This window comes from Pectinophora gossypiella, chromosome 24 (genome assembly GCF_024362695.1).
Source record: "Pectinophora gossypiella chromosome 24, ilPecGoss1.1, whole genome shotgun sequence".
Lineage (NCBI taxonomy): Eukaryota > Metazoa > Arthropoda > Insecta > Lepidoptera > Gelechiidae > Pectinophora > Pectinophora gossypiella.
In genome coordinates, this window is record NC_065427.1 from 4899298 (window position 1) to 4927108 (window position 27811).

Sequence of the window (27811 nt, forward strand, 5' to 3'; positions counted from 1 at the left end):
AATGGTTCATATTTTTTATTAGTTGTTAACGACTGTTTAGTTCATCTACTTATGTTTTTAATTATTAGAGTTGCTATTTATTGACTTGTGTAAGACTTACAATGTATTTTGATTGTAACTCACTGTACACAACTCGACTCTCATAAAATTCTCCTACAATTAATTTAATACTAAAAATATTACTACAACATTTCCAGTACCAAATACCAGTAAAAAAGTACTAATTTCACTAGAAATAAGTGTAATCTACTCTGTCAAAAAAAATACTATGAAATAAATGTTTGGAAGCCACGGTTCTATCTATTGTAATACTTAGCTGTAAATTTACATTATCTGGTAAATGTTTCCAAAACTTTTAATTCCATTTTAGTATCTTTCTGTCGTACGCAAATCCTTCCTGACAATCCTTGTAAAATACTTTTAAGTTACAAATAGGCCTTAAATATTCGCTTCCAACAAAACACGACTAACTGAAAAAAAAAGGAAAATAAAGGAAATAAAAAATAAAAATAAACAAAAAAGTAAAAAATCATTCATTTAATTCTCTGTGAAGTGTATAATATAATATCTTCATTCTTATAAGAGAATAAGTTCTATTAAAATCTACATTCAACGTGACACATGTCAAACTATTTATTAGAACTACCGTCGTATCGACAACCGAACTGATGTTAAATAATTTTCAATATAAATCTTTAAATAAAATATAAATAATCGAGTATTACTGTTCCAACAACTATAATCTATGGTTGACCATAGACAAATGCAGTACTGGGCAACCCTAGTGTATCGACTTTTTTATAAACGAAGGATGGGAAATAAGCGAGTGGAATAGTTGCGTTACAACTTTCGCAGAGAGGACGTCCTTAATATAAGCTTGTAGCAGCTTACACAAACGGTGTTTCTCTCCCTATATTATGTCCCACTCTATCTAGGGTTGCTCAGTGCTTATAACTCGGCGTAACACTAAGATCTCGTGGTGACAACTACAACTTACAAATATTCTCAGAGATCCGGGGAAGTTACAATAAAATATACTTTATAATAGCTGCAAAGAAAATCACCCATACAAACTTCTATACAACAGGCCTACGAGGGATGATCCATATAAAATTTATACCGTACAATATCAATTAAAGTTATTATATGATTTTCAAACAATATCCCTAATAATGCCTACAATTGTCTAATATTCTCATCTAAGGGTGTGATAAATTAAAAAAATAATATAATAATATGACGAAATAATTGATTAAATAAATCTCTTAATCTACCTAAAACCAAATACTAAGATGATTTGTGGAGAATATATAAAATAAAATCGCTTCATAGAAGCGACTTCGCCCTGGCAAGCTTATTGTTACGAAAAAAAATGTTGTACATTCACTTACGTTTTTATAATAAAAAATATTATACAAAAACTTACATACACGGTCACTAAATGGTTATAATGCACTGGATGAGGGTAGTTTTGTACCAGGTTACTCAGTCAATATAATTCATCCGTTGCGGACGTCAAATGCAGTATTGTGCATGTTGTATAATCCGAAAAAACGTTCTCACAAAACCCTTACATTAATCTCCTATAATAATTAAAATATAATCTTAGTAATTTGATAGTATAAAATAAATAGGTTAACGCTATGACATCCAAACTTATCATTAATAAACTAAGCATACGATCCTCGCTCTGCGCTAGATAGCAGCCGGAGCTTCTTGATGAAATGCAACCAATCAGTTTTCACACAAATCACGTCATAATAAACTGTCTCTGATTGACTGCTGGTGACGTGATACATTTTTTAGGAAAGTATGCTTGAGAGCTGCCGCATATCGAACTAAACGGAGGGAAATCGATTGAAGGAATCATTTTAAACTGCCTTCTTTCACATTCATACTCATGTACGAGATCAGTACATCCTACACAAGCCTTCACTCGCCAGAAAATGGTAAGGTGCGTTTTGCAACCATTTAAGAATGCCGTTAGCAATGAAACTCACCAATAACTCATTGCTACAACACACAGTGGAAAAATCCACAATTTTCTAATAAAGAAAATGTGTCCATCACATTTTGGCAACCGAAGACAGGAACCATTAAAATATTGCTTATTATTTCATCATTTTTGAAGTTTCTTACCTTTCGCGCCATTTTTATGACGCCATTTTGTTAACAATTACAGGCGCCATTTTGTCAATATCCAACGCTTTAGACAAATAATATTTAGATGTTTTTACATGAGTTTCATTGGCAAATGCACTTAAACGACAACCAAATAAATATACAGCCTACAAACAGAATAGTTTAAAGCTACCGCGTCCCATATCAATGCATCTTATAGCTATATATAAGACGGATATTCCTTAAGTATAGAGGACAATAGACACCTATATTACAATATTAATAAAGGGGCGTGGAATGAATACAAAATATTACAAAATTCTATATAATATCATAATAGTTAAAACTATTCGCCCTTAAGACTCGTGCTATAACTCGCTCTATTCAACAGTACATTAAACTTAGTTCAGGCTAAACAACAAATAGAAAATGTAATTCTCATTTTGAATGGTTGTAAAGAATTACTTTGAGTTTTATGTACTATTGAAGAGACCCATTTAGCCAGCATTAGTTCGTTACGGGCAGACATGTGCTACAGAACTATCATTTATAAATTAATAACAATTATATTCAAATCCCGAATATATGAAATGTCTATCTCAATAGGTTATAGTTAGATTTTACTAACTTGTTATAGTATAATGGTTACATTGAGAAATGTCACGTTCAATCCCTAGATAATTCTCGCAGTCATTTCGACAAAATTCTCGTCTAAAAATCGACTATGAGATTTCCAAAATGGCCGCAAATTGACCGTTTTAATTTTAGTTAATACTGAAATGCATAAGATTTTCGATTGGGGTCCGATTCCGGTCTTGAACGAAACTTAATACATTGATTTGTGTCACTCATACATACGATCCGAAAAGTCGGCATAATCCATCCGTATTAAAATAATGTGTAAACATTACTTATAGCTGTGATTTACGTAACACCTTCACTGGTGTTTCTAGTGGCATTAAGCCTACAAATGATGATACAATCTATCAATTTTGTCCCAAAGAATAACACCGTATATCCAATGAGCGATACACCTACATGAAACCCCTTTATTATGTTTAATATAAGACATGGCACGAATATATACATGGGGAATTGACATGATGTTTAAAGGAATGGCTGTAGTATGTTTGATATTCACGTAATATATTAAAATGTCCTTTAGGCCTCAAGATATTTTCTGGGTCTTGCGATGTTTTGCCATACATACCGCCTTTCGGATTGTTTATTTGTTAACGGTAGGGTTATAATATAATTACCTATATCCTTTCCTTTATTATAAACATTTTATCAGTACTATTTTTTAGGTTTTCATGATTTTTTTTACATTTGTTAAATAAAATAACCCTGACACCAGGATATAAATTGATAATATGACAAGTCTGATTATCTATGATTTATATAAAATAAAAAATCCATAATGCTCCGTCATTTTCTTTTACATTATAAGTTGTTTTTTTTTAGTATAATTCATCATTTTGTTCTGTGACTTTCCATGACAAATAATAAAAGGTCGAAATTCCACATAACCAATCGATTCTATCTCACTTTTTGTCTCTTTTGAATACCATTTACTATTGACTCGCTAGACAGAGATGGCACTATCACATGACACTTGCTTTATTCCGCCTTTCATTATTCGACAACAGACAAAAAAAACTGTACATATGTCAAAATATCGCAAGGTTTAAGAGTATATTTTTCAATTTCATATTAACTAATTAGAATATATTATTGTAAAATAAATAAATGTGCATATTATAATTAACATGTTATTATGTAATACTAATATCGTATTGCGTGTAGAATTGTTAACATCATCAAACAAAGAAAAAAATCAAATGCATTTTTTAAATGTTCAGTTCATGGTTAGTAAATTATGGTCCAATAAATAGAAGTGGCAGACGAATCGGGAAGAATTTTTTAGCTTTCTCCGTCGATAGACAGGATGAGGGGACATTCTTTGCCCTTGAACTAATCAAGTGATTCTGTGCAGCCTATTTACTTGTCTATTGAAATAAAACTAAGCTCTTTAGAAGAGCTTGATCTCTTGTCAGATAAGAAAAGGACAGATGACTGTAGTATTACTATTTAAAATAAATGCTTTAGATAACGATAGTGGAAAGAAGAACGTCTAGGGCCCTGTGCCGAGGTTTTTCTTACAGCTTCTTTTCCTCGGCTATACAGGTTGTGAGAATCTACATTAGTTTTAAGCAGATCAGACGTTCAAAGTGTATGTTACTTACTGAATAAAGAAGTATTTGAATTTTGAATTCGAAGAAAGAATGTATGACACGATGAATGCTTTCAGCTGACGTTGTGATCCAAGACTTAGGCTCCCTAACAAATGTCAATTACCACCGGATGAAAGATTTCAGGCCCGCTATCGAAATAAAATGAGACAAGTTTACATAAAAAAGAACCTCATACCAAATCCATCGACGAAGCAAGCTAGCCAACATAAGCCTGTAACTTTCTTGTCAAGGTTTTCGTTCAACTAGTATTAGTATTAGCGACTGCTCGGCGGTGGCATCTGCGCCTGAACCCCCTGTAAGTTCATGGGCCTCCCGTTTGGGTTACCCATGCCGAGGCCGTCTTGATAGTTGTTTCCGTCCATTGGGGGGTCATCGTTCTGCAAGATAGAAGAAATGGGTGATTATCGAATAGAAAAGTAAATGATACACTACAATAATAAAAAGCCGAACCTTGTCTTTTTTGTTTGTAATCAATTTGCTTTTATCTATTTTTCGCCACGAATAAAGTCCCGCGGCGTTAAATTTATTATTACTCGTCCATTAATGTGATTAAAAACGACGACTTCGCGAGAAATGGTGCGTCAGGATCGTAGCAAGTGGAATGCATATCCAACGGGAAATAGGCGATCTTATGTGACTTCTGTCGTGACGCGTAATATAGTATGGTCAGGGAACACTTGAAAGTGCTTGATGTCTCGATGTCATGATGTCTCGAGCACCTGTTAGGGGAAAGAGGTCCGGCCAGTTGTACTATGGTATAATAAAACAAGATATGCTCAATCCAATGAAAAGCCGCCATTGATAGCCGTTTCATGACATAAGTGTTACCAATAATTTGGTATTCTCCAACTAATGGTAATTTATATATTGTTGTAATTATAATGGTATTTTTTTTTAAATGGCAACAGAGGTTGAGTTGACATCAGTGCGGCTAACCTTGATATGTTAGCTGTCATTTTTGAGCATACCTTGTTTTATTATGTCATGCTTTCCATATGCCAATCGAAGTACCTAGGTACACAGTTGGACCGATCGCAAAGTACATCGCCCCACTGCTTTCTCCTTACCTACTCTTCCTAAAAACCAAAGTGAACCGGCAATTACTAGGTACAGTCATAAGCAATATAATGTACCCACTTTAGGACCCTGTCGCACTAACATATTTGACATTTAGTGAGATTTACAGTTCAATTTGTCAAAAAAGTTAATGTGACATTGTACCAAAGTGTATACATATTAATGCTCGTGACCGTACGCGTGAACTCTTTTAAGCTCTTACGGCCGAGATTTCCAGACACAATACTTAAACAATGGGTTATGAATTTTAAAAGGACATTCGGTCTTCCGACTTCAAACCACATGTTCACTTACCATCAGTTAAGTTGCTCAAACGCAAATCTACTTTTAACAGTAAAAAACACCTTCAATATGTTTTATGGCTAAGAAAAAACAAAAAGTCCACATCAACACATTACAAATTAACAGAGACTGTTTGCAATTGCCAAATAAAACAAAAATACTGCTTTATATTACTTCGTGCAGTTGAAAATGTTAAATAGAAATCAGGTTTAGTGGAGTCAGTATTTAGTTAGAAGTTGAATCAATAATGTGGCGTTGCTTGACGAATTCAGATGAGTAAGCGTGCTCATGTGAAATAAATAGCACAACTAACATAAACAAAAGCTCATTAATAATTGCACAATATGTACAAATGCATTATTTTCAGAACCTAGTCGAAGCGAGGCCCTTAACGACCATCAACCTTCGGTTGTCGACCTACACGAGAAGACGAACCAGAATCCTTTGTCGTGGTTTCTGTGCGTAGATTTCTGATGCCAGTGTAGACACCTCTTCTAGCCAGAGACCAATTATCTTTTTTCTTCTTACCTGTTTGTTTTCTTGCATTCTTAACAAAGCGACTTTTATACATTGTTTTAATTTTACGCGGTTATTATCATAATTAAAACACATAATAACGAGTTCTTACCGCGTTTAAAATAGGGATATGAGACTCCCGATATTTCGACACTGTTGCAAGTGCCATGATCACGGGTTGACTGATACATTTGAGCGCAATCCGAGTGGAAAGACCGCACGGAGCATAGTTACTAATATCTGATTTGTTGAATGAACGCAGAAATCAATCAAAAATATTTTTAAGTTGTATTCGTCATTTTTTTTAGCCGCCGAAAAGGAATACGACGGGTAATCAACAGGTATACAATTTATGGAACACATAACAATTTTAGGCAGAAATTTAAAAAACCCTCCCAATGTTTTGAAAATTTTATATTGGCCAATAACCCGACAGAATTAAGTTGACAGCACGCTTCAAACGGGTTACATATCTAATTGATACAGACTTTTTCGAATTAACTTTCTCTGTGCTGTCACTTTCACTTACCTATTGCCCAGATTCAGGTTGTTTAGCAATAAAGAGACAAAAATGTTGGTAATTACCTCGCGGTGCCTGCGTATGGTCCGGTCCTCGTACCGCGTGCCGCCGGTGGAGGCCATGGGCCGGCTGAGCGTGGAGTTGGCGTTGCTGGGCGAGTGCGGGGCGCCGGCCGCCGCGCCCATGGGCGTTCCCTGCCCTGCTCCCACACCAATGCATGTTATGCTATGTACATGTGCTTGGGAATCTAAACGCTAGTTACGTGCTGTTTGTGAGGGGTGGGGGGCGGGGGGGAAGAAACGGACTTTCAGGCCTCGTGAAGAAAAACAAAACCAAGGAAGAATTGGCTCGTTTCGAACTAGTCAAATCACTTAGTTTTAACTAAATGTCTTTTTTTTTGACGTGTCTTATTGTAGATCTGCCGCAGATGGCATTAACTACTTGGCCGGACAAATGGGGAGCGCTGAAGGCTCTAACCCGGTACAACGTTTAAGACAACAGGCCTGAGGGTGCCCAGTTGCGCGCGAACCTCGGCTCAGGGCGTCGTCTGTCTGAGAGGAAAAATATTTGAAAGAATTAATCAACCCTAGTGGGTCGATAGCGATAAGCGCTGATTGAGGGAAATCGTCGACCACGCCGGCAGGGTCGGTATCGGGGTTCTGAAGTGTTTGGTGTCGCGAGCTGATTGGCCGCCTCTATGGCTAGAGTAATCGGGTCGTCGGGATCGTATATTACATCCTTCGGACGCCGATACTTGTCAGTACCGTCCCTAAGCGGGTAACTAAATGTCAAAACACGAAATTACTATGGTATTTGTATGTAAAAGCACACTGTGATGTCATAGAAAAATGTGATAAAATGTCGGTATTAAGTTAAAACAAATTAGTAATCAGAATTTCGTAATTTATCTAAGACCTAGAAAACTAGGCAATAGCTCCAATTATTTAACTTATTTATGAATTTTAATAAAGAAAAGCATAATAATAAGTGCGACATTTTGTCACGTTTTTCTATGACGTCACAGGTTGCTTTGTTGTGCAAATTCCTTTGCAATTTCGCGTTTTGACGTTTAGTAAAAAGTAACTGATTTGACTTCGAAACTTTACAATACTGGGTCTATTCTAAAATTTTATCTATATTCAAATATAATGACAGATCGGGACGTTATGTTTAATAGTAAGACATATTTAATTCCAATAAATAGACGTATTAACGTCTACATTAGTGACTACGCCCATTTTAAAAAAGGAAAATGGGGGAAAACAAGAAACCAATGATTGAATGGAAAAAAACGGAGACACGATATTTTAAATCGTAAGCAGTCTGTCTTTTTCTATCGTGTCGGTTGTGAGGTGGATTACCCAACCAACCCTGGTGTCAGGGTTATCATTGAGGCGCCAAAAGCCCGTTGACATGGCTCACGTAACGACTATGCACTTACATCAGTAAGCCGTAACCGGGATCAACAGCTTAACGTGTCTTCCGAAGAACGGATTACCTTACTTTTAGCAAATTGATTTTTCGACCTCACAAAGTGATTTTTGTGATATGTCCCCATCGGAATTCGAACCTGGGACCTCCGGATCGGGAGCCCTACGGTTAACCACTGGAACACGGAATCCGTTAATAAGTCTGTAAAAGCAAACTATACCCCTCACAAACAAGAAAGAAATTGAAATTAGAAATTACTGTGAATGTTATTAGAGTTAGCGCAAGATTCACATAGCATCAGTACAGTATGAAATGAAGTATACATAATATGCACATGTTTAAACAGCCAGACACACACAGTCAGACATATCACAATTATAGACAGTAAGTACGTATATATATACATCGGCATGAATTGAATGATAATGCAACTAAAAGCTAAGCTGTCATCATGTTTAATATGCCTGTTTTATAATGCTGTAAGCGTTTAGCATGTTTGAAGCGTTTTATGATTGTACACTTATACTTCTCCAACGCTCTTTTACATGTTAAACGTTGTTTGAAACTATATTCTCTTCTTCTTTTCTATATATGCTGCAAATCAAGGATGTTATAGTTATCGATATCCGTATCTGAGACCGGTATAAAAGTATCGGCGGAGTCTAATAACGCGCGTCAAACACGTTCAAGAATTGTTTAAAGATTTTTCTAGAAAATTCTCTTTTTGTACTTTTTACAGTATTGGATTTCATGTGCTATGCATGGTATAAGAAAACCAGGTATGCTCAATCCTATGACAAGCCGCCATTGCTAGCCCTTTGATGACGTAAGTGTTAGAACTGTGTTACCACTAAATTGGTATCTCCAAAATTCCAAGGACGTAAATTTTATTTTTGAAAATTAAATGAATTACTGACTAATGTATTTAATTACTACTACTTTTACTAAAAGTTCAAAATTTTCTTGCAAAGTAAATATAAAAACATTGGTCGTGGGTAATTTATTTTTTACGAAATGGCAACGCAGGGTGGGATGACGTCAGCTGGACTAACCTTGAAATGTGAACTGTCACTTTTGAGCATACCTGTAGGGTCTGCATGATAACCGCGCGGCGCGAATTATATCGAGGCCTTCGACTAATAGCCGTTTGACGTCCATCTACGTAGATAGCATTCGAATCGTTTATTGGTCGAAGCGCTCGATATAATTCGCGCCGCGCGCGGCGCGGTTGTCATGCAGACTCGGCTGGTCTTCTTATACCATGGTGCTATGTATTGGGAGCTGTGTCTATTCAAGTATAAGTAACTCACCGCTGCTATTGGAGTTCCCCCGCGGCTGCGCGGCCCGTGCCGGCGTGAGGAAGTCAGCCTCGCGCCAGCCGTGCTTGCGATACACCTCGCGCAGCTCCGCGTGACCCCACATCGTCATCAGCACTTGACCTGGAAGACAGTGACCAATATTTGTTTATTTACTAGCTGTCCGCCCGCGATTTCCTCCTCCGCGAAATTTCATGCCTTTAACTTTAAAAATAACAAACTCACTAGTCACTCAAATATAATCCTTTCAGACGACGACCTGAGCCGAGGTTCGCGCCCAACTAGGCACCCTCAGACATGTTGTGGCCGTACATTCACTGCTAAGATCGGTTACGTCAGCCATATAAGAGCGCATCTTAGGCGTTCCTAGATCGGAGACTTGTCGCCATGGCTGAATACGGCTGGAAAGGATATATATATACCGGAAGAGAGCCGTCATCGCCCCTTTGTCCGGCTAAGTGACACGCCCCGGACACTTCACATACCTCGTTTTACACAGACAGTACACATTGACGTTATTGTACACGCGCATCTGTGTGCGTGACGTCTGACGCCCATCCGATTGAAGACTAAAGTAAGACCGAGGGGTGAGGTAAATCTAGCTCAGCCGCTGGTGGGGAGCGGAGAGTTGCCGTTATATACATAGTAAAAATATAAAAATAAAAAAATAAATAAAAATAATTTATTTCTTAACCTGTTACACTGTGAACAAATATTTTTTTTGGTTACTCCTTTTAAGTAAAAAATATACCTGTAGTAGGAGTATCCGCTCTTCCAACAGACATTATTTAATACCAGGTTTGACAAAATTAAAAATTAAAAAAAAGAGAGAAAAAAAAAAGAGAGAAATATATATAGTAGTGTTCCTAATTCTATGGAAGTAGTTAATATGCCATCAAGGAGAACCTATAATAAGTTACATCGAAAAAAAAAATACCTGCGAACTTGAGAACGCGCGGCGTATGCCGGTGCCTGTTCTTGGTGAGATTGAGGAGACGCTCCACGCCGCCCGCCTCCAGCAGCGAGCGGGAGAACTCGCCGCTCTTCTTGATCACTTCGTTGAGGGTTGCCAGCACTGCTGCTATCGTGTCGTCTGATGTGCCCTGGTAACGAGGTTAAACACACGCATTAATAGATAGATAAAATACTTTATTGAGCACAATAAACACAAAATTCAGAGATAAGGACAACATATACAGAAAAGCACAAGAGGCGGCCTTATTGCTCATGCAGCAATTTCTTCCAGGCAACCTTTGGGTACATGAAAATTTTGTACAAGTATAATAACAGCGGGTTAGGTTAGAATGAGGATAAAAACTAAAAGTTTATATATAGGCAGCAGCACTGCAGTGTGTTTCTAGATTTTGACAGTTCTTTATACTGTCCAGCTAAAATTCTTGATAAATATGTTTATTTACTAATTTTGATTAAGTAAAACGCAACAACAGGTTCGATTTTAAAACGTCACGTGTTGTAGGGAAACTTTATACAAAGAATAGTAGCAGGTTAATGGTACGTAAAGGTCACGGGGGTTAAAAAAGGCTGAAAAAGCAATATTGCTTTTTATATGAATTGCTTTGATGTCGCTTTTTTTAACCCCCCAGAAGAGAAGATGTTGTCAAGTTTCCAAGCTTATATTTTTATAGGAAACTTAAGTGGAAAATCTCTCACCTGGTCATGCTGTTGATTCCCGCTAGGCAGTTTCTGTACGAGGTCCCTCATGGCGTATTTGCCGATGAGCTCCTTGTTTCGCTGATCGATGGCCAGATTGCGTAGAGCCGTGGCCACCGCGCACACCACACGGTCTACCTCCATGCGTAGGAGCTCTACTAAGATTGGTAGCCCTGGGGAAGAGAAGTACATGATATAGGGAGAAAATTAAGCTGTTATTTTATCAGATCTTTGTGAAACGGGTAACCTTTTTCTTGGTTACACAAGGTGAATAGTGACTACTTAGAAGGAATACATACATACATACACGACTATTTCCCACCGGGGTAACTAGAGACTATGGAATTCCATTTGCTTCGATGCTGACATACTTCTAAGACAGGAATGTTGGGAATAACCGTCTGAGAACCAATATCAGGCAGCAAATTACGGTACTCCACATATTAGGGAAATGTGAGCTCCTGGTGAGCAAGCGTTGTCATTTTTGGAGGATATTCGCTTTATTCTTTAATATTCACTGTATCATCAAAAACTGACCAAACAACCTTGAGGACGCCCAAGAGCTTGGTCGAGAATAAAGTAACTTACCAGCTGACTCTAGTAACAGAGCTGATTGGCGGTAACATATCCAAAGGGCCGACCATAAATGAATGCAAAGTTAGTGGCAGGGACACACAAAAAGAATGAAGAAGGAAGAAGATATTGCCAGTATCATCAAGTGTATGTTACCCTTCTCTTTCCTGACGGCGGCTCGTATGTCGATGGAGGGCTGCCAGTAGCAGGCGGCCAGGTTCTGCAGCGCGCCGGCCGCCGCCTCCAGCGTCTCCGGGTTGGAGCACGTCTGCAGGAGCGCCATGTACAGGGGGACCACCTGTTCACACAAGCATTTATAATTCACTTACTTATATCGGGTTACAAAAAAAGACCAGAGTATAAGAAAGAACAATTTGAAGAAGAAAAGCAGCCCGTGTCCTTTCTATTAAAGATTTTTTACAACGAAAACATTCTCTTCATCTTTAAAAGATGTGTTGCTGTTGCAGTTTCTTGTCATTTCTTCTACTCAGCCATAACACCTTGCGAAATGACGTAAATTCAAAAATGTTACATTGACCTTCAACAAGTTTATCCATGATAGTTACGTTGAATAAATGATTCTGATTTCTGATATCACTTTGGGAACATTCCTGGTAACGGCACATCCATCACAGCTCATGCTTCCGAGTTAAAAGAATGAAACCGAAAAAAATAAATCATGAATTTTGCGACGGAAAATTCCACTTGATATTAACTCAGGACGATTCGATATCGGGGTGTCTAGTAATAGCTACGTGATGCCATATCATTGGACACCCTACCTCAGGTGACCACAGCATCTCGGTACCCTTGGGCACGCTGTAGCCTAACTGCTGGGCGTCAGCCAGCGGCTGTGAGTCCGGCTCGCTCTTGCCCAGCGGACTCGTCGAGTTGGATGACGATGTCCCTTCCTTCTTCTTTTTACTGCCACCAAAACAACCCAGGTTTTCGCCTGTAATTTTAAAGGGTTTTTAATATCATAACAACAAGCATAACGTAGTAATATTTAATTTCATTGAATTTTGTAATATCTGTGACGTGTAATTATTATTATCAATAAATGACTATGACTAAGCTGATACTCCTACTACAGGTATAAGATTGGCTATATAAGCCACATGCGAGCACATGAACGTCGGAGTTGAAGCAGTCGCCGTAGCCGAAATCGGCTAGATCGCATTCATCATCATCATCACAGGTATATTTTTTACTTAAAAGGAGTAACCAAAATATTTGTTAAAGTGTAACAGGTTAAGAAATAAACTATTTTTATTTTATTTTTATTTATTATAAGCTCGTAACAGGCGGCCAGATTGCACTGTGTATCTTTCGTCCATGTGTATGTAAAACTTGTTTTATATGTTGTGTGCAATAAATTATATTTGTATTGTATAACATTCCAATGGGGTACACTTTGAAACTTGACATAAGTAAATTAACAATTATATATAAAAACAGATGACATTACAAAAGAAAAATATTATATAAAAAAAGGTTTTGTTCATTGGACAGTGGTACTATACACCTCTACCTACTCCTTTTGGGGTGCGTGAAGATATTATTATGTGAGTCCGACAAATACCTTTGGATGCGCTGGCCTGTATCCTCGCTTGTCCAGATGACTGCGTTGGCGGCGCTCGTGTGTCATACAGCGGATCTTCTATTTCTTGACACCTGTAACAAAAAAATGCAGAAGCCAAAAAGAAAAACAAATTCTAGTATTATTTCTTTTTTCTATTATGTCCGATAATAACACAATAAAAAGAAGTCACGTGACTGAGATAGGGTACATTATAAGTTTTGTAAATGAACAGAGGTTCCCAAACTAGGCGGAGCCTGTATCTTGGGAAACCATAGACGTGGTGGTGAACGTTGACGTGGGTTACAAGTTTGGCGCAAAAATTGCCAGGTAAAAATAACAATAAACAATTAAAATATAAATTTGGATAAGAATTTTACATATAAGTTTACATATAAGTTTTGGAGCGATGGTATATGAGGTAAGTGCGTAAGTAAAGGCGCGGTTGGATGTGTGTGGGGGTGAGTGTGTCGTACAGTCATGAGCAATATAATGTACCCACTTTAGGACTCTGTCGCACTAACATATTTGACATTTAGTGAGACTTACAGTTCAATTTGTCAAAAAAGTTAATGTGACATGGTACTAAAGTGTATACATATTAATGCTCGTGACCGTACATAAGTGTTGAGAGAGATAAAGATAATTGCAGAACGTAAGTGTCGGGTCCGAATTCCGGTGGGGACATATCACAAAAACCCACTCTGTTTGGTTACACTACAGGCTGATCACCGAATTGTCCGAAAGCAAGATGATCCGTACTTTGAAAGACACGTTAAGCCGTCGGTCTCGGTTACTACTTACTGATGTAAGTAAGTAGTCTTTACATGAGCTATGTCAGGGGACTTTGTCGGCTCAATAATAACCCTGACACCAGGGTTTGTAGAAGTAATCGACCTGACAACCTACTACGTGTAGAATAATGCTATGTATGGAACGTTAACTCTCCGCTCCCCAGCAGCTGAGGTAGGTTTACCCCACCCCGTCGGTCTTACTTTAGTCTTCAATCGTATGGGCGTCAGAAGTCACACACACAGATGCCCATCTTTGTCTGCGTGCGTGCGTGCGTGCGTGCGTGCGTGCGTGCGTGCGTGTGCGTGTGCGTGTGTGTGTGTGTACGGCCGTATACGATAACGTCAATGTTGTAGTGTCTGTGTGAGGTTCTTCTAAGAAAGGGGTGTGATATGTGTGTTATCGGACTCACCTGTAGGACAGGTTCCGCAGCACGCAGACGCAGTTCTCGACGATCTTGGTGCCGATGGCGTTGGCCTGTATGGCGGCCCGCACGGCGTGCAGCAGCGCCTCGGTGAGGCCGTGCAGCCCGCGCAGCCGCCGCCGCGCGTACTCGCCCGCCGACGACGCGTTGCGGAGCACGCCCGACGCGTTCCTGAATACTGCACCACAAACAACATACATTTATTATTAATAGTCTGTGTAATCCCACTGCTGGGCAAAGGTCTCACCCATTTATTCATATTTACTTGATTCAGGGCAACTAAGGCGCATACAATATACCGGGTGTTAGTATGAAGGGGATGTTTCAGACCTTGATTCCGAGTTAAAAAATCAAGTGGAATTTTCCGTCGCAAAAGTATAGAATTATATCGATGATAGATAAGAATGCATTCAATTTAAGACGTATAGGTTGTGTTCAATTTTTAACAAAAACTACTGCAACTAATAAATAACTATTTTAATATCGATATATGGGATGGGGCATGAAGGAAACGACTATATTTGTTTACCTTTGTTTATTTAAAATGTTTTATAATTTTGTGCGTTTTCCCTTTAAAAACAACCGTTCGCCATTTTCCTGTCATTCCGCAATCCTATCTTCTATCTCGCTCACACCTCGCTCTCTCTTTCACACACCTTCACATTAAACGTAACGAATGAAACGTCATTCGGCCTACCATTCCTACAGATAGATGTACATACGTTAAATTAATAGATTAGCGTTTTAAATGATTTTTGTTTTTATAGCACTCACTCATGCTTAGTGAAAATTACAAGGGGACTTGACCCCGCAGCCATAGTCAATGAAACGAACATGTAAAAAAAATACACATATAAACTTACACCCATTACCCACCGGGGTAAGCAGAAACTATGGAATTCCTGACGCACTTCTCTTCCTACCTCCACAGTATGTTTAAGAGCTCTAAAGCGTCTGTCCCTTTCCTTTTAAACGGGTAAGAAATTGACAGGTATAATAACTTAAGGAGGTTTGGGTTGGGCCTGAATCAGCGCTGTTAGCAGAATATTATATATTTACCAGTAGACCAGTATGTGTCGCCAGGGTTGGTGGGATGCCAGCCGGAGTGCGGAATGATGACCTTGTTGACGATGACCTGCGCCGCGTCGTCTATGATAGACTGCTTCAGGTCCTCGCATGATGACATGTTCCATATAACGCCTGTCACCAGCTCCTTCACCTGGGGGAAGGAAGGATGGTTATATAAGGATGTTGTATTATTTTTATGGTATATTTAGAATAATTGATACTTAGGAAAAGAAGGTAGAGAAAAAAAAGAAAGTAAAAAAAATATCCCGTTTTTCACAGGGCCCGCTTCCTTAACCTGAAGATTTGACAGGTCCGGTTTTTTACAGAAGCGACTGCCTGTCTGACCTTCCAACCCGTGAAGGGAAAACCAGCCCAATAAAACAAAGAAAACTTAGTAATATTGAAGAATAAAGGTTTTTGTGTTCAAAAAAATATTTCGTTTAGCAGTTGTCATCGTTTTCAGCCATCCTAACTTTACATTTTTTTATGAACTAGACGAGATCTCGTAAATTTCGGGCTCTTGCGGGATTGATATTTCCAATCCCGCGGGATCTCGAATTTACAATCTCGAGTCGGGATTGCATTCCCTAATATCTGACCTCCATATCAGTGGCGCGGCACAGCAGCGCCATGAGCGCGGGGATGCCCCCGGCGTCGCGTATGGCTCGCTTGTTCTCGTCGTTCTGTCGCCCGTACGACAGGTTGCGTAGCGCGCCGCACGCGTTACGGCACACCTCAGGATTCTCGTGCGACACGAGCCGCACTAGAGGGGGGATGCCGCCTGTGGATCAACGAGAGAAAATTCATATTTAAATGTTTATTTATCAACAATTACTAAAATTAAGACTTAAATATATATCTTCACTGGAAAAGCAAAATTACATAAGCGCCAAAATATCCTAAAATAGCAGTCCATTTTATAATATCTATTGCTAGACATAGAAAATGAAAAACAATGTAAACTTACGTTGACGTCATCTGAATTGAAAAATGGGTAAATAAAAATAAAAAAATACTTTAAACAGTTTTTTCTTGAAAAGGCATTTTGGCGCTTACGTAATTTTGCCTTTCATAATCATAATCATAATCATATCATTTATTGCGTTCCACATGGTAGGAGGTTGGTAATATAAGGTATGTAACACATATGGACCCGGATTGGGCACAGCAATTTAAAAGAGAGTTAAAGCATATTTTTTAGGCTTAAACAAAATAAATAATAACAAGTACTTATACATAATTTAGACGTAAAACTAAAGTACTTAAACAACTAATCATTAAAAAAACTCATTAAAAAAAACTAATCATTAAAAAACTCCTGCAGAGTATAAAAACTTTTGTGTATTAGATACTGTTTTAAACTTTTTTTGAATTTATTTATTTCGGTGATGTCTTGCAAGGCTTTTGGAATCCTATTATATATTTTAACAGACATAGCGAATGGACCTGAGAGAATAATTTGCAATTTACTAAAAGGTTGGGCTAGTCTGGTGTGAGGCCGTAGGTTTTGGGGGCGAGAGTAAAGCGGGAATAAATGTGGATTATTTTTGACAAATATACTGACTTGATAAATATATAAAGATGTTAGAGTTAAGAGTTTAAGTTTTGTAAAATAGGGTCTGCAGCTTGTCGTTGAATCAATGTTTACTATTATTCTAAGGCATTTTTTTTGTAAAATAAATAAGTTATCTATATTTGTGCTGTTTCCCCAGAGTACGATGCCATACTGGAGCCAGGCATTTGCGTAGGCATGGTATGCTATGAGAGCTGTTTTAGCATCGGTGCATTTTTTCAGTTCGTATAGTGCATAGGTAAATCTTGATAATTTTGCAGAAATCTTGTTAATGTGGTCTTTCCAATCTATGTTAGAGTCTATATTGATACCTAGCAGTGGATATGATTTTACACATTCTAATTTTTGATTTTGAAATGAATAGCAAATGTCTAAAGCGCGTTTTTGGTAAGGTTTAAATTGTAATAATTTAGTTTTAGTAAAGTTTAGTTGTAAGTTATGTTCTTCCAACCAGTTTGCTAGTTTGTTTAATATTTTGTCAAGGCAAGAATTTAAATTAGATGAGTTTTGGAAGGGTATTACTATTGAAATATCGTCAGCGAATAAGGTGCAAGAGTTTTCTATGATTTTTGGCAGATCATTTATATATAGTAAAAATAGAATGCAACCTAACACACTGCCCTGGGGGATAGATTTATTAATTTGAGCTTTTTGTGATCTAACGTTCGTTATGTCACCTGAGATATGATTGTGATATTCTATCTCTACATACTGGCAGCGGTCTCTGAGATAAGACTGAAACCATTGGTAAGCAATACCTCTGACACCCACCCCATACAGTTTTTTTTGTAAAATATCGTAAAGTACGCGATCGTATGCTTTGCTCATATCGAGGAGAATACCCACAGCATATTTTTTGATGTTTATTATGTTTAAAATTTCAGAAATATATTTGAAGACAGCTAATGAGGTAGTATGATTTTTTCTAAATCCATGTTGGGATTCATTAAAGATTTTATATTTTTCACAATAAGAGTAAAGGCGGTTTGCCATTGCAGTTTCAAGAATTTTTGCACATGTAGGTAAAAGAGCTATTGGTCGGTAGTTGGAGCAGTCAGTTTTGTCACCTTTTTTATAAATGGGCTTTATGATAGATACTTTTAATAAATCAGGAACAGTGCCTTCAGCAAATGACTGATTAATCAAAAATGTCAAAACGGGTGTTAACTCTTCGGCACAGTTTTTTATCAATATAGGAGGTAGCTCGTCATGACCACAACTCCTTTTGTTTTTTAAGGATTTTATAATTTTATACACTTCCTGCGGAGTGACAGGTCTCAAGTACATTGAGTTTTCGGCAGGTTCAATGACAGGCCGTCCAACTGGTGGCATGGAGCTTTCTTTGTTTTCCGCGATTGTTAAGAAAAATTTATTAAATGTGTTAGCTATAGTTAAGGGATGTTCGTTAAGTTTATTGTTTATCGTTAATTTTATGTTAATGCCATCTTTTTGTTTTAACTTGTTAGTTTGTTCTTTAACAACATTCCATGTAGTTTTTATAATGTTATTAGATTTTTTAATTCTCTTTATATTTTGTATCCGTTTTGATATTAAAACTGTTTTTTTTAATAGTTTTTCATATTGTTTATAGTTTTTGTTAAGAATTTCATTATCAGTTTTACTTATTAAGATTTTTAATAGCCTTTTATTTTTACAAGATTTCTTTATACCAGTTGTTATCCAATTTTTCTTATTATTCTTATTTTTTATTTTTATTTTTTGTTGTGGAATACATTTATTTAAAATATTTATTAATGAGTTATGAAACAATATATAGTTCTCATTTACTCTTCGATCTATCGTAATAATATTTTGAAAATCAATTTTTCTTAGCTCAGTTATGAAATGTTGTATATTTTTTTCATTAAATAACCTTTTTTTAACCCACCAGGCTTTACAGGTGTATAACTGCTTACGTGGTATTTCAATTATTACGCCCTTATGATCCGAAAAACCGTAGTCTCTCACCAATACACCAGTTTTGTTTATTTGGAAGTTAGTAAATATTAAGTCTATACATTTTGAGCTAGTTTTTGTAATCCTAGTTGCTTCTCTTACATGTTGGTTGAAGTTAAAGCTTTTCATTAGATTTATAAGAGTTATTGAAGATGTAGCATCTTCTAATATATTGACATTAAAATCTCCACCGATAACTACATTTTTCTTACAAAATTTCTTTTGTACATACTGCAAGAGCTTTGTTAATGACTCATAAAAAATATTTGGCTTTCTCGTATGATCTGGCCAATATAATTGTATTAAAACTAAATCTAATTTTGGAAGTTCTACAGCACATACTTCAAATATATATTCTACAGTCATGTTTTTAATTTCTCGTATCTCAATAAAATCTAATTCTTCTTTCAGTAGAATGCATACTCCTCCACCTTCATAGTTAGACCTACAGAAACTGGTTGCTAGTTTGTATCCATCAGCACGCAACAGGTCTAACTTCCATGGATATATCCATGTTTCCGAAAGGCACAGTGCCTGTATGCTTCTGTCTTCATCAGTGGCAACTTCTAAAAGGTGGCGCTTTTTATTAATACTACATATATTTTGAAATAGAACATTAAATTTATGGTCGAAAAAAAGTATGTGAGTGTTTTGCTGGGTCTAGTAGTGGATCTTCCAGGATAGTAGAGGTATTTGCATCAATAACATTAGTGGTCCGATTTGAGGGTTTATTAGTGTTAATTGTTGGTAATGTTGTTTGTACGGTATTCAGTTTGTACTCTTTTCCGTCAATTATAAGTTTATTATTTATGAGATTAGCACGACGTCCTTTGCTGCGGGCTTCAATTAAAATTTCTACTAATTTCTTTCTTTTTTGTAGAGACTCTTGTTCTAGGACCTCAGATACAGCCAGTCCAGTATTCTTGAAGAGATTTCGGTTATATAGTATTTGTCTGGTCAAGTTCTTACTTAGAAATTCGATTTCTAGGGGTCTTCGGTGTCCTTTTTTTCCCAGTCTCTTCAAGTCCTCAACGTATCCCTGTATATTTACGTTCAGTATATCTTGAAATGCGTATACCACTCTATCATATATTTCACTATTAGTTTCCCATCTGTTCTCTTCTAAGCCATATAAGATTATTTTTTTCGCGTTGTTTTCCCAGTTTTCGAATTGTTTTGGTTGTTTATCTACTCTGCTTATCTCTGTATTTATGGACTTTTGTATGTTTTGTATTTCTTTCTGTAAGCGTAAATTCTCTTGCATCAGGTTTTCTACTGTTTTATTTATATTTTCTATGTCATTCTGGAGTTTTCCTTGTTTTAATGATAAGGCGGTCGTAGTTTTCAGTAAGTCTTCCTTGAGTTTTGTAATTTCACTTGAAGTTACTGACGAGATTGTAGATTTTAATTCACGTAACAAAGATGACTTGATGGTATCTAGCTTTCTATCTAGCAGACTTTCCATTTGCTCAAGAGTTATTGCAGTGCTGCTTTGCAAATGCGGAGTCACAGTCGTTTTGACTTTCTGTAATGGACTCTCATGACTTACTGTATCTCCCAATAAGCTTAGGTCTGCGTCGGAGGATAATTCGTCGTCGAAGTTAGCATTCTTTTTACCTCTGAGAGTTACATTGTTATCATAATTTTTAGTGTTAATTACCGACTTCTTATCAGTAGAACAGGTTGGCTGATCACTAGGGCGAACTGGGGTGTTGTTATCGTAATATCTCGGAATTTTTGCGTAACATGTTTGGCATTTCCAAGCCTTTTTATGTTCATGTGTCATAGTATTTAGAAATCTCTGTATAGAGACATTAGCACAGTCCAAATCGTAAGCTTTGCTACAAAATTCACAAGTAAGATATTGCCGTGATGGAATTATTTGAAGGCACCCTGCACATTTTAATGCCATTTTTATATCTTAAGATTCCAAACTTGCTGTAGGCTCACAATTTACACCGTGTCGTATGTTTCAAGGCTAGCGGTAGTGTAAAACAAGCCAGTATACGGATAATAAAAGCGGTAAAATAGTGTATCAGTTTCAATCTTGGTAAGGTAGTTTTTTAGTAGGTATGCAGTTGAGTCAGTAAATGTGTTATAATAGGTTCATTCCTTTGTTCACTTCTCTTTATAACAAATAAGCGTATTAAGCAGATAGGTAGTAGGTATATTAAATCACATAGGCACAGGTCGCGAAGGCGTAGGCACAAGCGAACGAGTTCAATGACCGACAGCGAAGCGATGCGCGGGAGCGCGGGTATTCGTCACACTCAGTTTTTACACAATTTTTGTTCAATGTTTTTTGTCACTGCTTCAAATCTACTTTAAATTAAAACAATATTTATTAACTAGTAGAGAGATTATATTATGAACGATAGATTGTTGTAAGTTTCACTATGTAACTAGTACATTTTCACATAAAATAGATAATATTTATACGGAGCAAAATAGTACGTGACCGCTTTCTGCGGCCGCTCGGGCGAAAACCTTTACAGTGACGATATAACAATTACAGTGAACATAGCATCTACAAATTAGTAATTGAGTTAACAAAGCAGTCTCTATTTACCCTTATATGGCAAATATGAATAAAATATGAAATTAAAATAGAATGAAATAAAAATAAAAAAATATGAATTTACTGATGATAATTGATGTTTTCAAGCGTTCTCTTACCTAAACTCCTGGTCTTCTGTTTGTTGGGATCGTCCATATAAGTCAGATGTTGCAAGTATGCGGCGGCGTTGGCCTTGACTACATCTGACGGGGAGTTGAGGAAGCCGATCACCTCGGGCAGGTTCGGGTCACGCCATTGCAGCCCGCCTTCCTCGCGGACGCCTACGCCTGGATGTACTGTGAGGAAAAATGTGGTCAGAATAAAGACAGAGGTTACAGAGTACCCACTTTAGAACCGTTTCGCACTATCATATTAGACATTTAATGAGACTTACGGTTTTATCTGTCATAAAAGTTAATGTGACATGGTTTCAAAGTGTATACATATTAGTACTCGTGACCGTACAAGTCAATCATGTATTTATTGTTAATAACTAGCTACGTTCCTCAAAATCAATATAGATGGCGCTGTACAGTTTGTTCTTCGTTAAACCTTCTAATTTCATGGATATGTTTCTTTTATCTTTGTTTTTGGGTATAAATGACAATCCTTTTTATTATACCGAGGCAAAATTACATCTTCCACCCTCAAAGAGGACATGCGTCCGACGGGTTAGAGTTAGAGTACAATTGATGTGGATTTGATATAAAACCTTACCTAGCGACATTCCAGCCATTTGTTTCTGTAATTCCTCTTCATCACCATACATTGACTGTCCCCCGGCACTGCCGAGGCTCAAACCATTCTGGGAATCCTGTGCAAGGAAAATAAAATAGAAAGTTTATTAATGAATCAGAACTGCATGTATTCATTCATAAGTGTGACTTACCTCGTGCGTGCAAAAGTCATCATCTCCCTAGCGATATCCCGTTTTCACAGGGTGCGCTTACTTAACCTGAAGATTCGACAGATCCGGTATTTTACAGCATGCCTGAATAGTACATAGTCTTGATATGTCTCATCCTTACTAAGCTGTACTGTATCACTACTATCAGTCAGTCGATTACATAAGATTACTAAATCTTTTAAGGGGCAATGTATACGTTTTTACAATAAGATTCCCATTGACATTCAGAATTTGCCTTTCAACTGCTTTAAGAAAGTAGTTAAACAAAAACTTTACAAAAAAGGTTATTATAAAGTTAGTGATTATTTAGAAGATATGAATGCATGGGATTAACTGTCTGAGAACTGTTATTAGGCAGCTAAATTACTCAATTGTATATCAATATTTTATGTTTATTTTTATTCTTTTTAAAAATAACGTCTAGGGCCCTGTGCCGAGGTTTTTCTTGCAGCTTCTTTTCCCCGGCTATACAGGTTGTGAGAAGCTGCAGTAGTTTTAGGCGGATGAGACGTTCGTTATGTAAAAATTGACGATTCAAAGTGTAACTATGTTACCTACTGAATAAAGATATTTTTGAATTTGAATTTGAATCATTACTGTACTATGTCATATGCACCACGCTAAAGAGCAATAACCATAGTTGAAAACTACCCTATTATTAGGTGTGGCGACTCCCTAATATTCATTTGTCATCACTACCGACCTCGTTAAAGCACATAATATACAGGCTGTTAGTGACATCGTAACGAAAACTTTGAGGGATGATTCCGGCCATGATTCTGATTTGATATCAAGTGGAATTTTACGTCGCAAAAGTATAGACATAACACAAAAAATACATGAATTTTGCGACGGAAAATTCCACTTGATATTAACTCAGAATCATGATCTGAATCATCCCCCTCAGTATTCGTTATGATGTCACTTACACCATGTATGTTAACTAACACGTGACAGATAGTAATGCGAGTAATTGGTCATTTTAATAAAAAGTGTTATACTGGCCTTGGTTGTACTTTTTGATATTTGGCAGTCCCTAAACATCCCTACATTGTTCGCCACATTGGTGATCAAGTCGGCGTCCACGAATGTACCTTGAACTGTGCTTGGTGCGGCTGTGGCTCGTACGCGGCGGGGTAGTGCTGGTAGCCGTACGCGTCGCCCGCGTACTCGCCGCGCGGTGACGTCACGCAGTAATGCCGCCCCAGCTGCTCGAGAGAAGCTGAGTCGTACCTTGAGGACAATGAGTGACACTTCAGAAAAGCCTGAGGGCGTCTTCGCACTATCCGAGTCCGAGAATGTTGGATAGTAGAAAATTAATTAGAAATATCGAATGACGAATATCGGATGTAGCGCATAAGCTACCATAGAATTGGTTCTACGACCACACCGGATCGGAATCGGATGTATGTCCTTAACATGGCATTTGATTTCTGGATTTCTTGATTGACAGGGATTGGTGAGCTGAAATCGAAATTTTGGGAATGCCCTGTTTATTAATGGGGCATCGCTTGAACGAGAAGCTTTCAAAGCGATATCACAAATCACACAATGCATGCGGCCAGTTCAGAGAATTCCAGAATATTTGTTTCTTTGATCGAGCCAGCGCCTAGAGCCTCACGAGCCGTCTGCCTACTGACACCTCCTTTCAGAGACCGCTCTGGTGGAGCGACATGGAGTCCGCGGAGGTGGCATAACTGGAATGTGTAAATCCCTAAAGAAATTTAGAGTGAATAAACAGAGAGAGATAAGGTTGGGTTTTTGTCTTCTACTTGAAGTAGACTGGACTCTTCTACCAGAAGTCAATAGCTCTAGGATATACTCTTTGTTCACATTTTATCGTCACTAACCTCTGTTGTAGATGCAGATTGTGCTGCGACGGTAACGCGCCAGGGGACGCGCTCCGCGGCGACGCACTGCCGCCCCCTTCCACATACTCCTGGAATTATAATGCAACATTAAGATTGTATTGGTAAAAAAAAATCTAAGACAAACTACCGCAGATCCGGAATCAAATGACGCAAGGATGATGATACTAGTAGCTCCAGAAAATTCAACATCATTAATTAATCTAGTATCAACACCACTTTGACAGTATATCCTTAGTTCTTTCAGCTACAGTTTCTTTTGGACAGCTTTCGCTATCCAAACTCTACAACAATATTTTGATTTCCTCGAAGCGCCTGATCTGAACTTTCTCACCACATCCTAATTTGTAATTTTTCTAAAGGCTTTTTGCTTTTTTTTTTAGATTACTTTCTATTTCCTCTGTCAACTTTTTGATCACCCGTTGCCAAAACCTAATTACTCAATTACCAAATCATGTCTGCAGATTTCGATCTACTTCAACGTATCCTGAACTATCTGGTGGCCCATGGCAAAAACTATAGCCAACATACTGGCCGTACCTTCTCCGTTAGGATACTATTCAGGACGTACTTGCTAGTCTTTTTACACGTTGTGGGCCAACTACCAGACCCAGCAACTCTGCGCGTCCAGTAGAATAATGCTTTCAGGATGCTTAAACGTCTCCTCAGACACTGCAGCATGTCAGAAATCTTCGCGGCGGCACATATTGATGAATTTTACGCCATTATACTAGTACGCTAACGAACTGCTAGATGGACATTTAGAAGATGGTTTAATGGCAGTAAAGTGGTGACTAATAATAATAGCTTACCTGTCCCATGTAAGCGGGCACCTGTGACGGAGGCTCGACCATATACGCGGGCTGCGCCTGGTAGGCCGTCGCTCCGTAATGTCCGTACGTGCCGTAGTGCCCCGCGCCTCCCGCACCCGCGTAGCTCCCCCCGCCACTAACCGACACTGAGTCCATTACCTGAAGATAGTTTATAAATATAGATTTGTAAATATGAAAATAATAGCCATTGAAATGTTGATTGAATGTCTATTGTTGAATTTACTACGAATTCTATTGAGTATTGAATTTTATCGTAGATTTTCCTCAGGTCTTCACTCGTTTACAAGCGTCTGCCATAAGTTGGCAATTGGGAAAACACTAAAACGCTGGCATTACACGAAAACAATAATAGTCTAAATATTAAATAAGATTTGCCGCAAATGGCAATAAATACTTGGCCGGACAAATGGGAAGCGCTGAGGGCTCTCACCCGATAACTAAAAACAGCCAAAGTGGCGTATTTTTACTAGTTATCACATATTAACTTGAGTGATATAGATTATAATGTGATATCATCGGAACTAACATCTGTATTACTGACACAACATGTGTATTCTCAGAAACGTTATAAATATATACTACCCAACCCACACGTGGAAACCAAGAAAAGATCTGAGAGGTTATATTTGAAACCATATTATATACGTATATGAGATAATAAGAGATATTATGTTGTGAAGAGTTTTCCCACTCCCTTACGTAATATTGTCAATATAATCTTATATGTATTGGGAAAAGAGTAGATTCTGTAAACACAGGCAGACACATCACACGCCCATAACACTTTTCGAATGAGAACCAATGACCATCGCCTATATATATATTCCATCATATTGATGAGGAGAAAATCCTCGTCTTCTACCATATACCTAAACTGATAAGTTCAGCGGGTGCTTCGTGCTGCGTAGATAGCATTCGCTGCGTTAATTGATCAAAGCCCTCGATATAACTCGCGACGCGCGCGGCACGATTTCATGCAGACCCGGCCGGTCGTCAAACGGCTATTGGTCGAAGGACTCGATATAATTCGCGCCGCGCTCGGCGCGGTTATCGTGCAGAGCCTACTGTAGGGCTAATATGCGCAACGTGATAAAATTTTGTCACGGTTATTTTATCGCATATAATTATGTCGTTTTATCGATTGGTGCTAATATATGAACTCAAATAAGTCATATCGTTCTGTCAAAATACAAACAAAATAACGTGTCACGCATGTTAGTAAAAACAACAAAGTAATCGATTTCTACAAAATTTTAGTGATGGGCCGAATGTGGATTAAACCGAATTCGAACTTCGGCCGAACATTCGGTTTAAGACAATGCCCAAATTGAAGTTCGGTTGATATTCCCGCCTTTTCTTCAATGATTCACGTCACGACTTGTTTACGTGATCGCTTGCAGTTTGTTTTTTTTTTGACTAATTGTTTTGAGAGTGCGAAATAGTTAAAATACTCAAAAAGTTATTAAAAACAGTGCTGTATGTAAGTGCTGCATGTAAGAACAATGAGTGGGCGAAAAATATCAGGTGTTTGGACTTTCTTTTTAGAAGTAAATGAATCAAACAAAGTAAAATGTAGTTTGTGCGAGTCAGTAATATCTCGTGTTGGTAGTAATTCTGAGTTTTATTTAAATAATTCCATAACACATTTACATAAATAACTCCATAATACATTTCACCTAACTAAACCTATAATCAAATTATGTAAATGAACATATTTATTTTTTATGCTCTTTCTACCCCGCAAGGGCGTGACATGTATGAATGCTCGCTCGTCAACCTAATGACGAATTTCGGCCGAAGTTCGGTTTTGTGAACCGAATTTCGGCCGAATGACGAAATTCGGTTAAACCTGCCGAATTTCGGTTAAACCGAATGTGAAACGAACTTTGGCCCATCCCTAAAATTTACTGAATCGATCGATATTTTTATCACGTTGCGCATGTTAGTTCTGCAGGGTACATCTAAACGATGCTACGTTATACAATCGGCGGATATGTGATCGTGCCGTGAAACCTTTTTAGGATCGGTTACAAGGTCGACATACGCTCGTTCTGTTTACATGTTTGATACAATTAGTACTAGCAAAATTGTTGGATTAAGGTATTAAGTCTAACGCTTGTTTATGAGGGACTTTATATATATAATGATGGACAATCCAGGCTGTGTGCCCAAAAAAAAAATAGATGGCGCTGTACAGAGTTGCCTTCGTTAAACCTTCTAATTTAATGGCTAACAGACATATGAAAGAAAGAAAGTATTTATTATTAGAGGACGCCACAGTAACAATACAAACACAGTAGGAAAAAAAAACTTACACAAAATCACAATTATTAACAGAAACGTAAAAGGAACAGAAAAATATTAATAAAATACAAAATATTGGTCGTAACAGTCATGTGGCGGTGGTGGACGTCCACAATAAATGGACCTCGCTCAGCATAAGCCGCGGCGTGAGCCACGACGCTGGTATTCTGCGGGCCCAGACGAGTGAG

The 27811-nt window shown here is 37.7% G+C and overlaps 1 protein-coding gene across 3 annotated transcripts in view; it reads right to left on the bottom strand.

The window, feature by feature from the left end:
* Nucleotides 1-522: 522 nt before the first annotated feature.
* Nucleotides 523-27811, bottom strand: part of LOC126377837 (catenin delta-2) — an 84129-nt gene continuing 56840 nt past the window's right edge. For 2 of the 3 annotated variants that reach the window (XM_050025800.1, XM_050025801.1), the window contains exons 5-20: nt 25299-25457; nt 24469-24557; nt 23713-23851; nt 22429-22525; nt 21831-22007; nt 16225-16406; nt 15617-15776; nt 14546-14735; nt 13345-13436; nt 12545-12714; nt 11919-12060; nt 11190-11362; nt 10456-10621; nt 9513-9641; nt 6837-6970; nt 523-4753 (exon numbers count right to left, since the gene is read on the bottom strand). In XM_050025800.1, coding sequence (XP_049881757.1) covers nt 4631-4753; nt 6837-6970; nt 9513-9641; nt 10456-10621; nt 11190-11362; nt 11919-12060; nt 12545-12714; nt 13345-13436; nt 14546-14735; nt 15617-15776; nt 16225-16406; nt 21831-22007; nt 22429-22525; nt 23713-23851; nt 24469-24557; nt 25299-25457 — 2322 coding nt within the window. In that variant the 3' untranslated portion in view covers nt 523-4630. The remainder of the gene's footprint in view (nt 4754-6836; nt 6971-9512; nt 9642-10455; nt 10622-11189; nt 11363-11918; nt 12061-12544; nt 12715-13344; nt 13437-14545; nt 14736-15616; nt 15777-16224; nt 16407-21830; nt 22008-22428; nt 22526-23712; nt 23852-24468; nt 24558-25298; nt 25458-27811) is intronic. The other variant, XM_050025802.1, reaches the window with a different exon arrangement.